Source organism: Equus przewalskii, chromosome 11 (assembly GCF_037783145.1).
Source record: "Equus przewalskii isolate Varuska chromosome 11, EquPr2, whole genome shotgun sequence".
NCBI classification, from domain to species: Eukaryota; Metazoa; Chordata; class Mammalia; order Perissodactyla; family Equidae; genus Equus; species Equus przewalskii.
This window is the reverse complement of record NC_091841.1, coordinates 26,182,606-26,200,297: the sequence shown is the minus strand read 5'-3', so window position 1 is coordinate 26,200,297 and position 17,692 is coordinate 26,182,606. Positions and strand designations below refer to the sequence as shown.

The 17,692-nt window shown below is 56.6% G+C and overlaps 1 protein-coding gene across 39 annotated transcripts in view; it reads left to right on the top strand.

The window, feature by feature from the left end:
• The window catches only part of NRXN2 (neurexin 2), a 107,881-nt gene that overhangs the window by 8,365 nt on the left and 81,824 nt on the right, over positions 1-17,692 (top strand). For 29 of the 39 annotated variants that reach the window (XM_070564177.1, XM_070564166.1, XM_070564165.1 and 26 more), the window contains exons 1-2: positions 1,788-2,655; positions 13,706-13,723. In XM_070564177.1, coding sequence (XP_070420278.1) covers positions 1,926-2,655; positions 13,706-13,723 — 748 coding nt within the window. In that variant the 5' untranslated portion in view covers positions 1,788-1,925. Of the gene's footprint in view, positions 1-1,685; positions 2,656-13,705; positions 13,724-17,692 lie in introns of those variants that run through there. The other 10 variants (XM_070564184.1, XM_070564200.1, XM_070564198.1 and 7 more) reach the window with 2 other exon arrangements.

The window sequence follows — 17,692 nt, the reverse complement described above, 5'->3', positions numbered from 1 at the left end:
GAGTGGTGCCATGCCCTCGCCCAGGATTCCAACTGGTGAAACCCTGGGCTGCCGAAGTGGAGCGCGTGAACTTAACCACTCGGCCACGGGGCCAGCCCCCAACCCCTTGGTTTTTTAGGCGGCTCCTAGCTTTCTCTCTCCTTTCATACCCCAGCTTCCTCCCACATAGGAAGGAACCACACCCCTCCAACCTTCTCCCTCTCCAAGTCACCCCTCTTCTCTTCTTTTGGTCTCCACTTCTCTGAGTGACACCTGTGGCTGTCCTGCCCTTTGACTCCTTTGTGGAGATGCCGGAGTCCGACAGATGTGGATCTAAATCCCAGTTCCCCTATGACTGGTTGTGTGACCTTGGGCAAGTCCCTAGCCTTCTCTGTGTGGGCTTCCCCAGTGGTTAAAGGGAATAATGGGACTTCGCAGATTGGTTAAGTAAAATGACATCTGTAAAAATGCCCAGCATCCAGGGCCTTGACAAATGCCGTTTGAATTTGGATTTTAATTTTCTCTATCTTCTCTTTCCTTTTCTCCCCATCAGGCCACCTTTCTCCTCTGTTACTCTTCCATCTCTGTCACTTTTTATGTGATTCCTTTCCTTCCTCTCCTTTCTCTTCCATCTTTCTCAGTCTTTTCCTAAACTCGGGCCCCTCCCTGCTTCTCTCCCAGGCTTCTCTCCCCACCTCTTTGCCTTCCTCCCTCCCCAAAATAAAATCAATGCAATATTCAGGAGGGTTGTTGGATATAAATAATTACGACTCGGAGTTTAACGAGATGCAAATTCCCCTCCCCGGCGTGGAGTATAAATTGCTCTCTGACAGCCCGTTACAAGGGTAATCATTTCAGAAAGGCAATTTTATGCAAATGAGCCTGCCTGCCTCCTGGTGGCTCCCCCAGCCCTGGATGGGGAGGGGGTGGAACTGAGGGGTGAAGAGAACCCAAGTACTGGGACCAAGTCTGAGGACGAGGACTGGGAGCTGGAGGTGGAGGGTGACAGACATTTAGGTTCAGGAAGGATCTGGGCTGGCGAGCCGTGGGGTTGGGGCCCGGGAAGGGGTGAGTGTGGTTTGGGGGGAACTGGAGACGTAGAACCAGATGCCTGTGTCCTTGCATGGATGGAGAGGGCTTGAGGCCTGGACCCCTGGGTCCAGACTGGCTTCTCTCCTTTTTGCCTCCTTCCCAGCCGGGTTACCCAGTGATGCCATTGACGAATTGGCATTTAATTAATTCCAATGAATTATTTAGCAACTTCATTATCCAGCATCAGGAGCTGATGAGAGAGAGCTGTGGCTGGGGTAGGAGCCACGCAGAGGTTGGGTGGCTCAGAGAGGAAGGGGCTGGGGTCACCCGCTGGAGAACTGTAGGTCTCACCCACGGGAGCTGGCCCTGGTGCTGACGGGAGGCAAGGGTGAGGGCATCTGGGTTGGGCTCCTACAAGATTCTAAGCAAGGTGTTACCTCCTCCTCTGTCCACATCTAACACCAGTAATGCCCCTAGTGAGTGCCATCTCTCCCCAAGTGTTGGGCCCCCAGTACTCCCGTCCCTGGTGGTGTCTCTTGCCCAGGTCAGGGCCTGCTCCTCAAGTCCTAAGGTAAAACAACTGGGCGCCTGCTGGTGCAATGGGGGCGCCAGACACCGACGGCTGCCCCTCCTCTGAGCCCCTCTTTAACCCTTTCCTTTCTGTTTCCCCGCAGGCCTCCCTCCCCCATCTTCCGTCGGAGCCCGCAGCGGGGGAGGGGCGCCTCCGCTGCCCGGGGAAGCCGGCACCTGGGCCTCTGAGCGCCTCTCCCCGTGGCCGGGCCCATGGCACTGTGAGCCGGCGAGGGAGCCCCGCTCGGCGCGGGGGGCGCCCGGCCCCCTCCCCGCCCCATGCGCCCGCGGCTCTGAAGCCTGAGCGGGGCCGGGGGCCGGGCGGGGCCGGGTCCGCCGGAGGCATGGCGCCCGAGAGCCGGTGGCGGCCGCCGTCGCCGCCGCTGTTGCTGCTGCTGCTGCTGACGCTGGCGGCGGGCGCGGGCGGCCTGGAGTTCGGCGGCGGCCCGGGGCAGTGGGCTCGCTACGCGCGCTGGGCGGGCGCGGCGAGCAGCGGCGAGCTCAGCTTCAGCCTGCGCACCAACGCCACGCGCGCGCTGCTGCTCTACCTGGACGACGGCGGCGACTGCGACTTCCTGGAGCTGCTGCTGGTGGACGGGCGCCTGCGGCTGCGCTTCACGCTCTCGTGCGCCGAACCGGCCACGCTGCAGCTGGACACGCCGGTGGCCGACGACCGCTGGCACATGGTGCTGCTGACCCGCGACGCGCGCCGCACGGCGCTGGCGGTGGACGGCGAGGCCCGGGCCGCCGAGGTGCGCTCGAAGCGGCGCGAGATGCAGGTGGCCAGCGACCTGTTCGTGGGCGGCATCCCGCCCGACGTGCGCCTCTCGGCGCTCACGCTCAGCACCGTCAAGTACGAGCCGCCCTTCCGCGGCCTCCTGGCCAACCTGAAGCTGGGCGAGCGGCCCCCCGCGCTGCTGGGCAGCCAGGGTCTGCGCGGCGCCGCCGCCGACCCGCTGTGCGCGCCCGCGCGCAACCCCTGCGCCAACGGCGGCCTCTGCACGGTTCTGGCCCCCGGCGAGGTGGGCTGCGACTGCAGCCACACGGGCTTCGGCGGCAAGTTCTGCAGCGAAGGTGAGCCCGAGGGAGCGGCCGCAGGGCGCATGGGCGCGGACGTGCGGGGCGGGGTGCCCCCGGGGACGGCGAGGGCGAGTGTCCGGGGTCTGGGCCTGCGGGGGCACCTGCGGCCCGCGGCTCGGGCGCGAGGGCCTGTGAGAGATTGCACCGGCACGGGGGGTTGCGAGGCATGTCCCTGTGAAGGCGTGTGGGCACTCCTGTCGCGAGGAGAGGGCGCGGGAGGTTAGCCAGGGAGCGCGGGAGCCGCCGGGGAAGGCGGACGGTGAGCCCTAAGTGGGCGTGGCCAGCGTGCATCCTGTGTGGGCGTGGCCAGTGTGGGTCCTGTGGCGGCCTGTGGGTACTGTAAGAGGATGCGAGAGGAAGAGGGTCCGGCGCTTCAGGGCGTGTGGGTCGGGTGGGTGAGGTGAGGCGGGTTGCCCCTGAAGGCTTGCGGACAGGATCGGTGTGGGCGGGGCCAATGAAGGCGGTGGGTGGAGCCTTGTGGGCGGGGCCTGTGAGGGCTCTGGATGTGCTGTGAGGCTGGTGTGGGCGGGGCTCGAGGGTTCCCGGAGGGCTGTGGGCGGGGCCGGTGTGGGCGGGACCTATGAGGGCAGGGGGCGTGGTCGGCCGGTGTGGGCGGGGCCCGCGCTGCGGACCCCACTCTATGAGAGTTGATCCGTGAAGGGCGGGCGGCGCGGCTGGTGAGGCCCGACGGGGCGGCCGGACGAGGGCCCGGGCGGGAGGAGAAGGGCAAGACGGCGCGGGCGAGGGCGAGTGGGGCTTGGAGTCTGTGACTGCACGCCCTGGAGGGCGGGAACTGAGGGTTTCTCACCACAGCGAGGGCAAAGAGCGAAGGAGGCACGAGGGGGAGGCTGGTTGAGCTTCTCAGGCCCGTGACTAGCATTTGACGGTCTCCACGAGGGCACACACGTGGCCGGGCGTCTCTTCCGGGTCGGAGACGGGAGCGGCGGCTTCTGTTTCAAACATCGGAGCCCTTGTGGGCGTGGGATCTGGCAGGGAGACCAGTGGGCCGGGCAGGGGTTGGCAGGACCTCGGACTCTGGGATTGGATGTGGAACAGGGCCTCGACAGGGAGGTTGAAGGGAGGGAGAGGCTCGGCCAGCTCCCCAGGTGCGAGGGGCAGAGACTGGTGAAGTGAGGGTCAAGGTTGCGGGTGGTGCCAGGCTGGAGCGTGCTGTGGTTTTCATGGGGATGGGAGGAGGGACCTTAGGCACCTGTGTCCTTTGGCCTGGCTTAGGAGTGGGGGAGGGGTTCCCCATCAGTTCGAGGGGTGGGGCACGTGCATCTCCTTCATCCCTGGTCTGTGGCAGTTGCTCTCCCAGCAGATGCGGGCACAGACATGCATCCCTTTCCTCCAGTACCTGGAGAGGCTGTGGGCCACTTAGCAGTCGTGTGTGTGTCTGCCTTCCAAGAGGTTGAGTCTTTTGGGGAGTGTGTGCATGTGCAGGTGTGTGCCCACAAACTAGTGCAGCCCTGGGGCTGGTTTGGGGATGGAGGTCCCTGAGGCTGTGAGCATGTGGACAGCCATGGGGGGAGCCGTCTGCAGGTGTGGCCCTGGGTTTGGGAAGTCTGTACTTGGCACAGTATTTTGGTTGTGTATCTGTAGTTGTGGTAGAGGAATACATCAGGAAGGGTCTGGGATTGCTTCTGTGGGTTTATTTGTACAAGATGGTGGGATGTATTAAGTTAATCTGGTGCCTTCTCGCCTTTTCTCCAGAGAGTTCAGGTGTTCCCTACACTGGGAAATTGTGTGTGTGTGTGTCTGCATGCACAGGGCCGTGAGTCTGGCAGTGCGCATGTGATGTGCGGGTGGGTCTGTTTGAATAGTAGTGCTTACAGATGGAAGTCCAGTGCCTAGTAAGAAGAGCGAGTGGTACACAGTGTAAGGGTGTGTGCGCATGTGTAGGCAGCCAGGTGCATGTGTTTTAAACGTGAGACCTCAGTAACACACCCAGACTCTGTACGGAATCTGTCCTTCCATGATCTTTAACTAGATTCTCTGGTCCCTATGACCTCTCCCTTCCAAGCCTTCCTAAGAAAATAGGATGAACCACCCTTCTAACTTGATGGAAGGGAAATCTGAGCTACAGAGAGATTACAGTAATTGGTCCGTGGTCTCACTGTGGCAGAATTGGGCCTGGTTGTATGAAAAATGCAGGCAGGGGCTCTCTGGTCAACCTGAGTGCTTGTATCCATTCCCTGAAAGGATTCCTCGGCCAGAGGCTCCCAGTGAGCCAAGCAAAGTGTGTGCTTCCAAACGCACGTTGTGTGATTGTGTGTCTGAGATGTGTTCAAGTACCTGTGTGTGAGACAGACGGTTGTGTGTATCATAAGGGTGGGCTGGATGTGTATCAGATGATTGTTTGTGTTAGCTGTGTTGGAGCTGTGAGGGGCGGCTGTGCATCTGACGCAATGTGTGTGTGTGTGTGTGTGTGTGTGTGTGTGTGTGTGTATGTGTGTGATTCCTGAAGAAAAGGGAAAGGGAGATATTAGGTGGGTGTCAGACAGCTGGTAGGGGCAGAGTTGCCTCTGTGTGTTTGTGTGTGTGTGTGCATGTGCCGTATCTCTTGAGAGAGTCGTGCTTTGTCTGTGATAAAAGGGCAGGAATATTCATCTCACTATTTCCTGCACCTAATATAGTACCAGACAGTGGGTGTTTGATAAAGATCTGTTGAATGAATGGAGATATGTTAATAAGTATTTGAGAGAATAAAGGGTTGGGTAAGGCCGTATGTGTATACGGAAATATGTCCGTGTATATTTTCAGATATACGCTGTGGGCGGGCATGGGAGTTGTCCACACCAATTGCATCTGGAGATGACAGGCACAGTGACAGCCCTGCTGACTTCCCTCCCCACCCGTGACCTCATTCCCTCTCCTTATATTTGTTCTTTATTTTGTGGGCAGCTTTTGTAATATCCTGTGCTCATTACACTTCTTCTAGTACATTCTTATTCAGCCAAGGAAGGAAGGAATGGGCTCCCACTCTTGGGTACTGGGTTTGGAGGAGCAAGACTTTAAAGGGAGGAGGGCTGGCTCCTGATCACTGATGGATCTGGGGACCAGAGGCCCCAGGGCTGCCGAGGCAGTTACATTTACTTCATTATCCGCTTTGAGTGGTTCTCAGCGTTTTCTGAGATTGAGGATTTTGTAAAAAGTCGGTAATTCACAGGACCCTTTCCAAATAGTTATTTTTGTGTCTGTTTATTGTGAAAATAGGTGACTCAAAGCTACTACGAATTCAGGAAAGCTTTTAGGTGACTTTGATGTTACATTTGCCATTGTGGTTAATCGAATCAAATATACATTAGAAAAAATAGTTTTAGCTTTAGATGCAAGATGTACAACCTGCCTTCAGATAGTGAGTGTGCGGCTGGATTCGTGAATCCTCTGGAATCCCTCCGCCTTCCTGGGGCTGGGCTTACCCATTGGCTGAGCACCTCCATGTTAGGAAATTTGCTTTATTCCTTTGGGGGTCTGGTCACAGGATTGAAGACAGGGCTATATGAGTCACTGTGTGTGGACCCGCTGCTGACCATCTGCCAAAGCCAGGTTAGGGGAGACTGAGATTTTGCAGGGGTTTGCATGTGAACCCTTCCTCATGTCACTCGTGTGTAGGGAAAGGTGATCGAGGATGAAGGGTGTGCAGGTGTGTGTCAGAGACCCCGAGTGGAGTGCGGCACAGATGTATGGAATGGAGTATCAGGTGTGTCCCTCGCTTGGGAGAGGAACATGAAACTAGTGGGAACGCGTGTGCTGGCAGAGAGGTAGACACGTGTCTCGTGTGCGTGTTTTATAAGTTTGTTGGTGATTTAGTTCCGCAGGTGGGTATCAAGGCCTCCTTTGTGACAGGCCTTGTGATGGGGGCTGAAGGGGAGTCAGAGATCAATAAGACACTGCTCCGGGAGTTGACTGCTTAATTGGGGGAGCAGATAAAAAGCAGTCCAGTGTGTGGTTAAGAGCACAGATTCTGGGACTGGCCCAGTGGCGCAGCGGTTAAGTTCGCACATTCTGGTTCTTGGCGGCCCGGGGTTTGCCGGTTCGGATCCTGAATGCGGACATGGCACCGCTTGGTGAAAGCCATGCTGTGGTAGGTGTTTCACGTATAAAGTAGAGGAAGATGGGCACGGATGTTAGCTCAGGGCCAGTCTTCCTCAGCAAAAAGAGGAGGATTGGCAGTAGTTAGCTCAGGGCTAATCTTCCTCAAAAAAAAAAAAAAAAAAAAAAAGAGCACAGATTCTGCAGCCAGGCTGCCTGGGCAGTGACCTTGGACTCCAGTGCTCTCTGCCCTGGTTTCCTTATCTGTCAAATGGGTATAATCGTAGTACCTATCTTACAGAGTTGTTGTGAGATCGTGTGAAATGCTTAGAACAGTGCCAAGCCCGTAGAAAATGCTCCATCAATAAGAGGAAAGGAACAACACAAAATAGTGTGGTAAAGACCCAAAGAGATGCGACGAGGCAGTGTCATTTCGTGATTAAACTGCAGACTCCTGGGGCTGAGATCTGGGTTTAAATCTGACTTCTCTGCTCCCTCGGCCTGTGGCATCAGAGGAGTGCCTCCCCTGCACACTGATTTCTCTTTCCCTGTCAAGTGGGGCTGAGCCTGCTTACCTCCCAGATTTGTTGTGGGAATTAAATGAGTGTCTGGTATGTCAGCAGTGAGTAAATGGGAGTCACTGTGACAAGCAGAGTGCTCTTAGGGTTCTGGGGAAGAGGAGAGTTTACAGTTGGGGGATCGGTGATAACAGGTGTGCTATCTAAGACTGGCCTCGAGCATTGATTAGTAAGCTCGGTTTGGGGCAGGTCACTCCAAGCAGAGGAACCGGTAGGCACCAGGGCCTGGAAGGTGAGAAATGTCCATCATATCTGTAGACGGGCACCAGAGAGGGAGTAAATAGTAGAAGCTAAAACAGGAGCGGTGGGTTGAGGCCAGATCTTGGAGTTTTGAGTTAAACCATTCAAGCTGCATTTATTGGATGCTGACTGTATACAAAGCATTGACAAATGGAGCCACAAAAGAATATGGAGCGGGTATATGGATAAGAAGAGCTGTATTTCCGAAGCTGGGAGTGGGGCGCAGAACGGATTACAGGGGGCAGAGTTACGCGGTGTAGAAATCAGCTGAGAGAGTTCAGGAAAGAGACGTTGAGGGTTGTCTTGGGGAGTGACGAGGCAGGGCGGCGGCAGCTGTGGTGGCAGGAGAAGCAGCTGTGGCTGAGGCTGAAGTTGCAGACCTCTGCGCCTTGCATGTGGAGGGGGCGGGGAGGGCGCAGAGATGATGGGGTTTCAGGTTTGCACTGGGGTGGGGAGAGGCTGGCAGAGGGGCGCAAGGAAAGTGGGGAGGCAGGGCAGGCGCAGGCGTGGGCCACAGCCCCTGGGCGTGTGGGTTGTGCTGTCCCTTGGTGTTCCTGGACAGAGGCGTCCGGGCAGTTGGGAATGTGGGACCAGGGCTTTGAGTTGCAGACGGAGCTGCAGATGGAGACGTGGAAGGCACGTGCATGGAGAGAGAGTATTTGAAGCTCTGGGATCGGATGAGGCGGCCAAGGAGAAGGGGAAGAGACTTCAGAAGAACGGACAGTTGGGACGAGGATGGAGAGGAGCGGCCGCAGACGTGGCGAGGGAGCAGTTAGAACAAAAAGGGAATCGGCTCACGCAGTCCAGGAAGGAGAGCGTGCAGCCTCACAGCTAGTGAGCATTTGCTGGGTGCCTGGGATGTTTTATCTAATTTAAGCCTCCTGACCACGGCACAGGATGGAAGAGCTGGATCTGAACCCCGAGCTGGCTCCAGGGCTGTCGTCCCCCTCCTTTCTCCATGCTGCCTCCGAAAAGGAGAGATGTCTGTGGGCTGTGTCCGTGGACTACCTGTGTTTGGTTTATGGGGGGTACCTAGGGACCAGGGTTTCATCAGAAACCAGTAACTACCCCAAATTCCTCGGGCCACAGCTTCCCCCTTAAGCCAGTGTGTGATGAGGGTGCTCCTGTCTTTGTCGGCCAGCTGTCCCAGCACTGAGAGGGGGCAGTGCAAATCGATCAGTACCATCCCGGTCTTCTGGAACCCTCCGGGAGGAACTCATTATGCCGTTAAAACGCACAAATCACCAACATTTAAAACATTTCCAATGGAAATCTTCCTAAAATATGTTGCACACCTCTCTACCCCCCTAAGCATAATATTTGGAATGTGTTCTCACTTTTTCTGGGTGACTCAGGATGTCGTGATTCCCCTCAGGTATTGCACCGGTGTGTCACACAGTGGTTCCTTCACTGAGGTTTGTCCCTGCCTGAAATAGAAGCCTGGCTGGTGTACTTTTGCGTTTTACATTAACTTCCTCTCATTTTTCCACCTCTGCCCTTAGGAGGAGCTGCCAGGTAGCGACTCATATCCATCTCTCTCTTTCTCTCTGCTTGAACTTGGAAATCAGCGTTCCCAGGCATGTGAGAATTGTATGTCCCTAACAGTAAGTGGATTCCGGGTGGACGTCTGAGAGGCTCTCCTGCGAGAAAATAGCTATTTTCAAAGCGTAGCTGTTATGATGTCAATTTCGGCTGCTCAGAACTTTTTCTTTTCTTTTCTTCTGTTTTCTTCGTTGTCCTTGATAACGAATCTGCTGTAGACGCGAGTTCGTGTTGCGACAGCAGTTCCATCTGTGCCCTCTGGTGGGGCAGTCAAGGCCTGTGTGTGTGGGAGTTCAGTAAATGAGATCACGTATGTGGGATCAGTCTGTCAGCTCTCACATCCATGCCTGCGGTCCTGACACTGTCCGCGGTTGGAAACGGCTCCGAGCAGAATGGGACGGACTGCTCAAGAGAGAGGTCCGGAGAGCGCCGGCCGTAAGGACCTAGAGACGGGATAGATGCTCCCAAGGAAAGCCTCAAATGGCAGAGGGCCTAAGAGCGTGGGCGGCCTGGGTTTGAATCCTGCACTTGCTACTTGCCAGCTGTGTGAACGCGGGCATTTTACTTACTGGCATTTTTCTTCAGTGGCCTACTCTGTAAAATGGAGGTTGTCATGTTCTTGGATGGACTAAATGAGATAATATATGGAAGCCCTTTAAGGTGCCAGGCACTTTTCTAAGTGATCAATAAATGCTACCATGATGATTAACCCTAGTGGTCAGGGAGGGCTTCAAGGAGGAGGTGGAAAGAAAAGGATGGGGTTTTCCCTCCAGGAAAACAGCCTAAATGAGGAGTCCAGGGGATGTGAGTCTAGTGTATCAGGGGCTGGTGAGGAGACAAGATGGCTGTGCATTGTGGGAGATGAAATCAGAACTCTGGATTTTCTAGAAGTCAGCTTCTAGAAGTCTTGTCTTCCAGGCCGAATGCAGCCCATTGAAAGCTTTAATGCCAGCAGATTTGGGTTCAGATTTCGATTCTGTCCCTCACCAGCAGTGTGACCTTGGACAAGTTTCTTCCACTTTCTGAGCCTTGGTTTCCCCACCTCTGTAAGGGAGTAGCAGCAGTATCCATGGACGAGGTAGGTGTGGTGAGGAAATGAAACAACGCACAGAGAGAGCCAGGCGCATTTGAAGTGCTTGGGATGTGAGAAGTGTGTTTTTTATCATTCATTCAACAAACACAGGCATGCCTTTTGTGAGCCAGAAACTATGCAAGCAGCTGGATATAGACAGATGACCGAGTCATTGTCCTTGCTCTTGGATATCTCACAGTCCAGCCAGGAAGCAGACATGGAAACACAAAACAATAGAGATCTGAGCAGTGAAATGATAACACAGTGTACATAGCAAGAGCTGGCACACACACACACGAAAGAGATGGCTAGCTCTGCCTGGGGGGTCAGTTCAGAACACACACGGTGGTATATTGACTTCATCTTCAAGCAAGAGTCGACTTTCTCAGGCAGCTAGAGTGAGAGGAGTGGGGATGGGGAAGGGCGTTTCAGGTTGAAGGAACAGTGTGTGCAGAAACGTGGCATCTTAGGGAAATGGGAAGAAACTGGGTCTGGCCGGAGCCTGGGTTGTTGCTGGAAAGCAGGTTGGAGGGAGCCATGGGCGTGGCCAAACTACGAATGGACTTTCCTGAGAAGGTGGGGCTTTATCCCGTGGGCACCGGGAAGCCTTGAAGAGTTTTAAGCAGGGTGGTGACTTGGTTGGACCACTTGGCAGTGGTGGATCGTGGATTGCAGGGTCAGAATGCTGGCTGTAGGGGGAGAGCATTTCAGAGGCTTATTCCTGTTCCAAGGAGAAGCTCTGATGAGCGGCTGGCCTTGGGGCTGTGCCGGGGGTGAGGGAGGGGTTCCTGAGCAGGGAGTGCGGGCAGGAGGAGAGGATTGCCGGGGGAGGGTCATGCGGTCTGTCGTGGGCACCTGGAGGGTGAGAAGCCCAGGAGACACTCTGATGGAACTTCTCTGAAGGCAGGTGGATGTATGGGTTGAGAGCACGTAAGAGAGGTTTGTACCAGAGCCACTGGAAAGTTCTGAGCACATATGCATGTGCGTGTGCGCATGTGTGTTGATCACAGCCGTGTTTAGTCAAGTGTGTCTGGCACCTGTGCCAAGAGCGCCAGGCTGGGGATGGGTGGGGAGACCACCCAGGCTCAGGTTATTGCAGAAACCAGGGCTGAGGGGTGGGGGTGTTGGCTGTGATGACTAGGAGCACAGTGACCAAAGTGGCGGGTGATTTTGTGCTCCTCGGCAAATTTCCTTTTCCATCCCAAGGAGGTCGGTAACATCACCGCGCTCATGAAGGTGGCCGTGTGGCTGACGCCTGATGATGCGTACCGAGGGTCTGTGTGGTGCCTGGCATGTGCTAATTAATATGATCTCTGGAGGCTGGCAGACTGTGGGGCACATAGTGGGTCCTCAAGAAGTGTTGGTTGAAAGCAGGGTCTTTGCTAAATGCAGGGAAACAGGCACTTCATTGTAGGGGTGGCGATGTCCATCCAGCGTGGCTTTAGTGGTGGTGTTTGGATGTCAGAGGACAGGTGCGGATGCAGGATGGGCACCTGCGCAAGAGGCGGGGGCTGCAAATGCAGGTTTGGTAGCCCCTGAGCCACGAAGGTGAGCTGTTGCCGAGGAGGGTGGGGAGAAGAGAGAGGGTGTGGAGGGCGCGGGACTGAGCCTGGGGGGCTGTGATGGCAAGTGAGGGGCGCAGGTGAATCAGCAGAAAGTAGAGAGCAGCAGAGAAGGAGAGGTCGAGTCTCTGGGCGCCATCTCTCAGAAGCCAGGAGAGGGGAGCCTCTCGACCCGCGTTTGTGGCAGGTGGGAGTACTTTTAGACATACCCACCATGTCGGATCGTCTAGAAAGCACTGCACCTCCTTGTTTGTGCAGGTGCTGGAGAGATGACTGTGCTGATCCACCAGGGTCTTAACACACTGGGGCCAAAGAGATCCCGACATAGGGCTCCTCGTGAGAGCCCAAGGGGATCCCCCGGGGCCCTTGCTAGCCAACACCCTCTCACCTCCACCATGAATGTCATGTGATTCAGTTTGTTTAAGAAAATCATTGGATACACAGCTTTTGGGGGATGCAGTTGTCAGAAAAGAGAAGCTGTGTGTTCTATAGAAGTGTGTTTGTAGCACATGGAGCTACGTAGAGGCTTGTGTGTATAGGTTTAGAGAGTGGAAGATAGATAGATCGAAAGGAAAAAAGGGGGCTGCGTTCATCGCGGGGTGTGTGTTTAGGCATGAGAGGGAGCGTGGGACGGTGGCGGAGGTGTACCCGGCTGATGTTATGTGTTAGCTCGCTGTGTGGGTACAATTCTGCATTCCCCCTGCGCGCATGTGTTAGGGGGTGCTATAAGGTAGGATAAATGCCAGCGTGTGTTTCTGCAGTAGAGCTAACCCCCTAGGAGTGAATGAGCAAATAGCACAAAGTGAGGGTGGAGGTAGGAGGAGACGGTGTGAGTGTGTACAGAACGGCTGTTTGTGTATATGTGTGTGTTCCGGCGCCCACAGGTGTGTGCGCGCGTGTGTTTCCCCACTGGGTCTGTGTGTGTGTGTAGGTTGCGCTGTTTCTCTTGCCGCCTGTTGCTTTCTCTACAGGCCCCCGTAGGTGGGCACGGCAGAAATGCTTGGAGAGGGGGTGCTGGGCCCTCGTACGAAGCAGGCCAGAGCCCAGCGTGCTTGAGGAGTTGTAGTTAAGTTGAAGGAACCGTCTCCATGCTCTCTCCCTTCCTCTTCTCCCTGACCCATTGGTGAGCTCCAGGGCCGGGCCCGGACAGTCTCCAATAAGAGGGCTGTGGCGTGACCTAGGGAGGGCCCAGTCTGGCCCACTGAATTTTGACCCCCTCCCATCACTGAAGTGGCCCCTCTGGCCTTCAGTGCCTTTTGCCTCACCCAGCTATTAAGGAGGCATTTGTCTTAGAATCACAGAACCAGAGCCGAAAGGGCCCTCAGAAACGATCTAGTCCACCCCTCTCATTTTTGCAGAAAAGGGACTGGGAGCTCAGAGAGGTTAAGCAACTGAGATAGATGGGAATCACACAGCACTTTGAGGCAGAACTGTGTTTTCTGACTGCAGACCAATGACATTTCTCCCCTGGGGGGCTGGGGCTGGGGGCAGTTGGGTCCATGTGTGCAAAGGCTTCAGGTGTGAGCTGTGTTAGAGATTATACGTATCTCTGGATCGATAAGTGCCTATGTGTGTCAGTGTGTCACCGAGCGTGAGTGTGTCTCAGGTGAGCCCTGTGTGAGCGTGTCCCCATCTGTCTCGGAGACGCAATGGAGTGCCGGGGAGGAGCGTGCCTGGGGGAGTCAGGCTGACGCTTGACTGCCACTCCTGGCTCTGCCTCCAGTTCTCCATGTGACCTTGAGCGGTCACTTCCCTGCCCTGGGCCTCAGTTGCCTGAAATGTAAGATGAGCCTTGGGTCCTCTTGGACTGTGTGACCCTGGGTGTGAGGCAGTGACTCAGGAAACAGCTCTATCTCTGTCTCGTCCCCAGCAGAACCTTCCAGGTTGGGTGACTTCAGGGCCTGGGTGGGTTTGGGGACATCGTTCCCCTTGGAGCCCTGTCCTCGGTACCCTTGCTAACAGCTCTCCTTTTCTCTCTCTCTGCCTCGCCCCTTCCTGAACCTTCTGGCCTGTAGAGGAGCACCCCATGGAAGGTGAGTGATGCCTTTCGGTCACTGGGGTGGCGGGTCTGTCCTGGGGGGGCCTGTGTGAGGGGGTGTCGCTGGCCATCTAAGGGCTCCTCCCCTGCCCACGTTTGGGGTCCCTGGGGGAAGGATGTCTGGGGGTCCTCTTGGCTGCCTCAGCCCCACCTTGGCTCGTTCCCTCTTTACTGGTTTGCTGGGGAGAACTGCCAGGTGAGGGCAGGCCCTTCCACTTGCCGATCTCCAGCGGCAGACTTTCTTTTTCCTTTGGGAGGAGAAGGGGAGCGGGGTGGAGAGATGGGGCCAGAGGGTTCTGAAGTGCCCAGAAGTGAGTGAGGAGCTTCGGAAGGCCATGCTGCCAGGGGCTGGGGGCCGTGCTTGGGTGGAATCTGCTCTGCAGTCTGGAGACGCCTTCCTGGGCCAGGGGTGTGGGAGGCTGGCAGCTTCTCTGCTCTGACCAACACTTGCAAGGCCCCTAGCCCCCGTCCTGGGGCTGGTAGCAAGGGGTGGTCTATTTCTTCCTTCCTGAGGCTGAGGGCAGGGCGAGGAGCGTGCCTCTCTTCGGGGTCTCTCTGTCCCTTCTTTCCTTGTCTTCTGCTTCGTTTGCCTTGTCTCTCTCTGATTTTTGTCTTTACCTCTCTTTTTCTCCAGGGCTCTGTCCCGGGACCTCTTTCTTTGTCTCTGTCCTTCCCCAGGCTCTCGCTGGGTTCCCATCCTTCTCTGTCTCGCTTTGGTTTTCCCCATTTCTTTTCTTCCTCCCGGGGGATTAGATCAGGGAGAGGGAAGACTGAGTGGGGCGGTCCGGGCTTGGAGGCTGGGCTGCAGGTGAACTCACAGGGCCTCCGCGGAGAAGGCAGGCAGTGATCTGGTCACCAAACCTGCCTCACATTCTCTATCTCGAGAAGTTGGAGTGGGGGGGATGCAGGCAGCCCTGGGCTGGGAGCTCCGTGGACCGGGGCCCTGCCCTGGATGCAGGAGTCCTGGGAAAGGAGGAAGGGGCGGGGCTCTTGGCCTGAGTGTGGGGCTGGAATCCATTTTCCCTTGTGGTGTCCAGGGCTTGGCTTTTCTCTCTCGCTGATGTCTCTTTTCCTTGGGTATCCTGAGGTCTCCTGGTCCCGGTGGGCAGGCACCTGTGTGTGTGTGTGTGTGTGTGTGTGTGTGTGTGTGTATCTGCGTGCACGTGTTCATGTAGCTCTGCTCCTCTGTTGTCTGTACTTTTGTGCACATCTGTCCATAGATGCTTGCGTCCATGTGTCTGAGTGTGTGTGGAGGTGTGTGCGCCTCCATCGTCGCGTCCTTGTGACGTGGCCCACATCTCTGTGTGCTCTGTAGGAGTGTCTGCATCTGTGTCTGCATCTGTCCTGTCTGTGTCTGCATCTCTGTGTGTCAGTGTTTACCTCGGCGTGTGCGAGAGAGGGAGTCTGCGTGTCTGGTGGCCGCAGCCTTCTGAGGCCCGCAGATAAGATTTAGTGCTGATGTGACTTTTACTTGCTCTTGATGTCATGTCTCCTCCGGAACAAAGGGAGAGATGGAGGGAGGAAGGGAGAGGGAGAAGACGGTGGAGGGGGGGCTGCTGGGGGAGGAAGGAGAGTGGGTAAGTGGAGGGGGAAAGAGGAAGGACACAAGTGGAGGGAGGGGTAGAAAGGGGAGAGCCTGGGAGAGGGGAGCAGCCAGGCCAGGAGAGGAAGGCTGCAGGGGGTGGAGAAGTGACCTGCGGCTGGAGGGGAGCGAAAAGAGAACAGTTCTTTTCCAAGCAAGTAGGACAGCGGGACAAGAAGGGGAGCTGGGCCTTGGGGACAAGTGGGAATGAGACCTATGGATGCCACCTCGCCATTTCTTGGGAGCACATGGTGGCCGACTGATTTGGATTGTGGCATTGCGTGTGCTTGCGAGTCAGTGGCTGTGCAGGTGTGTGTGTGTGTGTGTGTGTGTGTGTGTGTAAGTGTAAGCACCCAGGGATGTGAGGCATCCATGTGTCTCTCTGTGACAGTCTACTTGTGTGTCTCTCACTCTTGTCCCTTATATCTTCTTCCCTCTTTCGAGGCTGGTCCTCCCTGGGATTTTGGTAGGAGAGTAGGGGATGAGACCGAGAAGGGGGAGGTGGGTTTGGCAGGTCGTGGCTTCACGGGGTGGGCTGGGGCCTCCTCTTTGGCACTACACTCCGTACTCTGCAGTCCCCCTTCAGATCTCTGGGTCCTCTGTGCCTCCACCCCCTTTTGCTGTCCCTCCATTCTGTGCCTCGGGCCTAGCTTAGTCCCAGGAACCCCGCTTCCTGATCCCCAGCCCTCTGCTGAGCATCTCCTTTTGGGGATTCCGGTTGCTCCGCCCCCTTTCCCCCCAGCTCTTGTAGCAGGGAGAGAAGACCCAGAAGCAGTCAGATAAAGTGCCCTAGGAAAGGACCCTTGGTAATGCCATCCGTCACTGCCAGCCTCTTCTCCAGCGGTGGGAGGCGGGGCTAATGCCACAGGTGGACATGGGGAGTGACATCCTGAGGGCGGCTGGGACATGAGGAGGGAGCAGAGGTTTCAGGGCAGGGGGCGCGCAGGCCTTAAGGAGAGACCCCCGGGCCAGGCTGGGCTGAGCCAGGGGTAGACAGGGCAGGAACCAGCCTCCCCTGCACCAACATGGCTGGTGCTGTCACGCCTGAGGGAGCTGAGCAGCTGGTTGCCGTGGTGACAGAGGGAGAGTGCGCATGCTAATAAGGCTCGCCCGGGAGCTGGGCAGTGGAAGGGTCTTCGAGGGGAGAGATGCCGCTCCCCCCCAGCCCCAGCAGTGGTATAGGCCTGTGGGGACCAGAGGGTGGGTTCACGGGGCACCCAGCTCCTGGGCCTGGATTTTGGCCAGGAAGAGTTGGATGAGGGGTTAGGGACCTGCGTCTGGGTCCTGGATTTAGGGGGTTTGGAAGAAGATGCTGGTAGTTCTTGGAGAAAGAATTAGTGGGGGGCATTGAGAGGGATAAGGAATAAGACTCAGTCCAAGCACTTGGGTCCCCTTCTGTTTTGTGGATGAAACCTGTGTCTTTCCAAGAGCTGTTCTGTCCTGAGGCAGCCCTGAGCAGCTGTGGCCCCCTCCCCGACACGGCCGCAGCCCCAGAGGTGGGGAGAGACCAATGCCGCCCGAGAGACGAGAAGGGGACAGATGAACCATCTGCCCACAGGACCCAGGCCTTTGGCCCTGGCCATGCCCTTCCTGGCCTTCTCCCTGCCTTTTCTCCTGGAAGCCAGGCCTCCTGGCCCCAAGCCTTGTTCCAGAGACACCTGGAGCTCTTTACCCTTGATACTTCCATCCTGGCCTCTGCTTTCCACCCCCAGGGCACACACCTCATTGCCACAGTGCTGGGATGGTTTCCATGGGTGATGTGGAACTGCAGGGCTGTTCCTTCCCACCCTGTTGGCCAGACAACACTGTGCAGGGAGGCCGAGGGAGGGTTGAGGTTTGGTGGCGCTGGCTGGTCATCTTGGGGAGCCCTGGGGTCTCGGCCCAGCTCGGGGCCTGGTGCTGCCAGCCTCTCGGGGAGAGAGCCATCCTTGGCTGGTGTCCTCAGGGGACTGGGGAACTGGTCCCATGGGCCAAAGTCTCTCCCCCTAAGGCTGAGGAGGCCGTGGGTCAGAGGTCAAGGGGTCAAAGTAACCCTGAGAAAATCCCAGCCGATCTTGCTCTCAGTTTTGGGTACAGGTCTTCCGCTATCCTTTTTCAAAATTCAACTTTCGGGTCATCTCAGAGAGGGCTTGGCTGGAGAAAGAGGTTCCCTAGAATGACTGTGACCTCTCAGAGAGCCGGGCCCCCTGCCCGTGGGTCTCGGCCATCCTCTTCCGTCCGTGCTGTCTGGGAGCGCTGGCCCCAGTGTCCCAGCCCTCCTTGTGGAAGGATCCAAGCCCCTCTCTTTACTCCAGCGTTTCCCCTAGATTCTGCTTTCTCAAAACTACCTACTTCTGCTCTAACTTTGTCCTTCTGAGCCCCAGTTCCCTCGTTGAGCCCAGG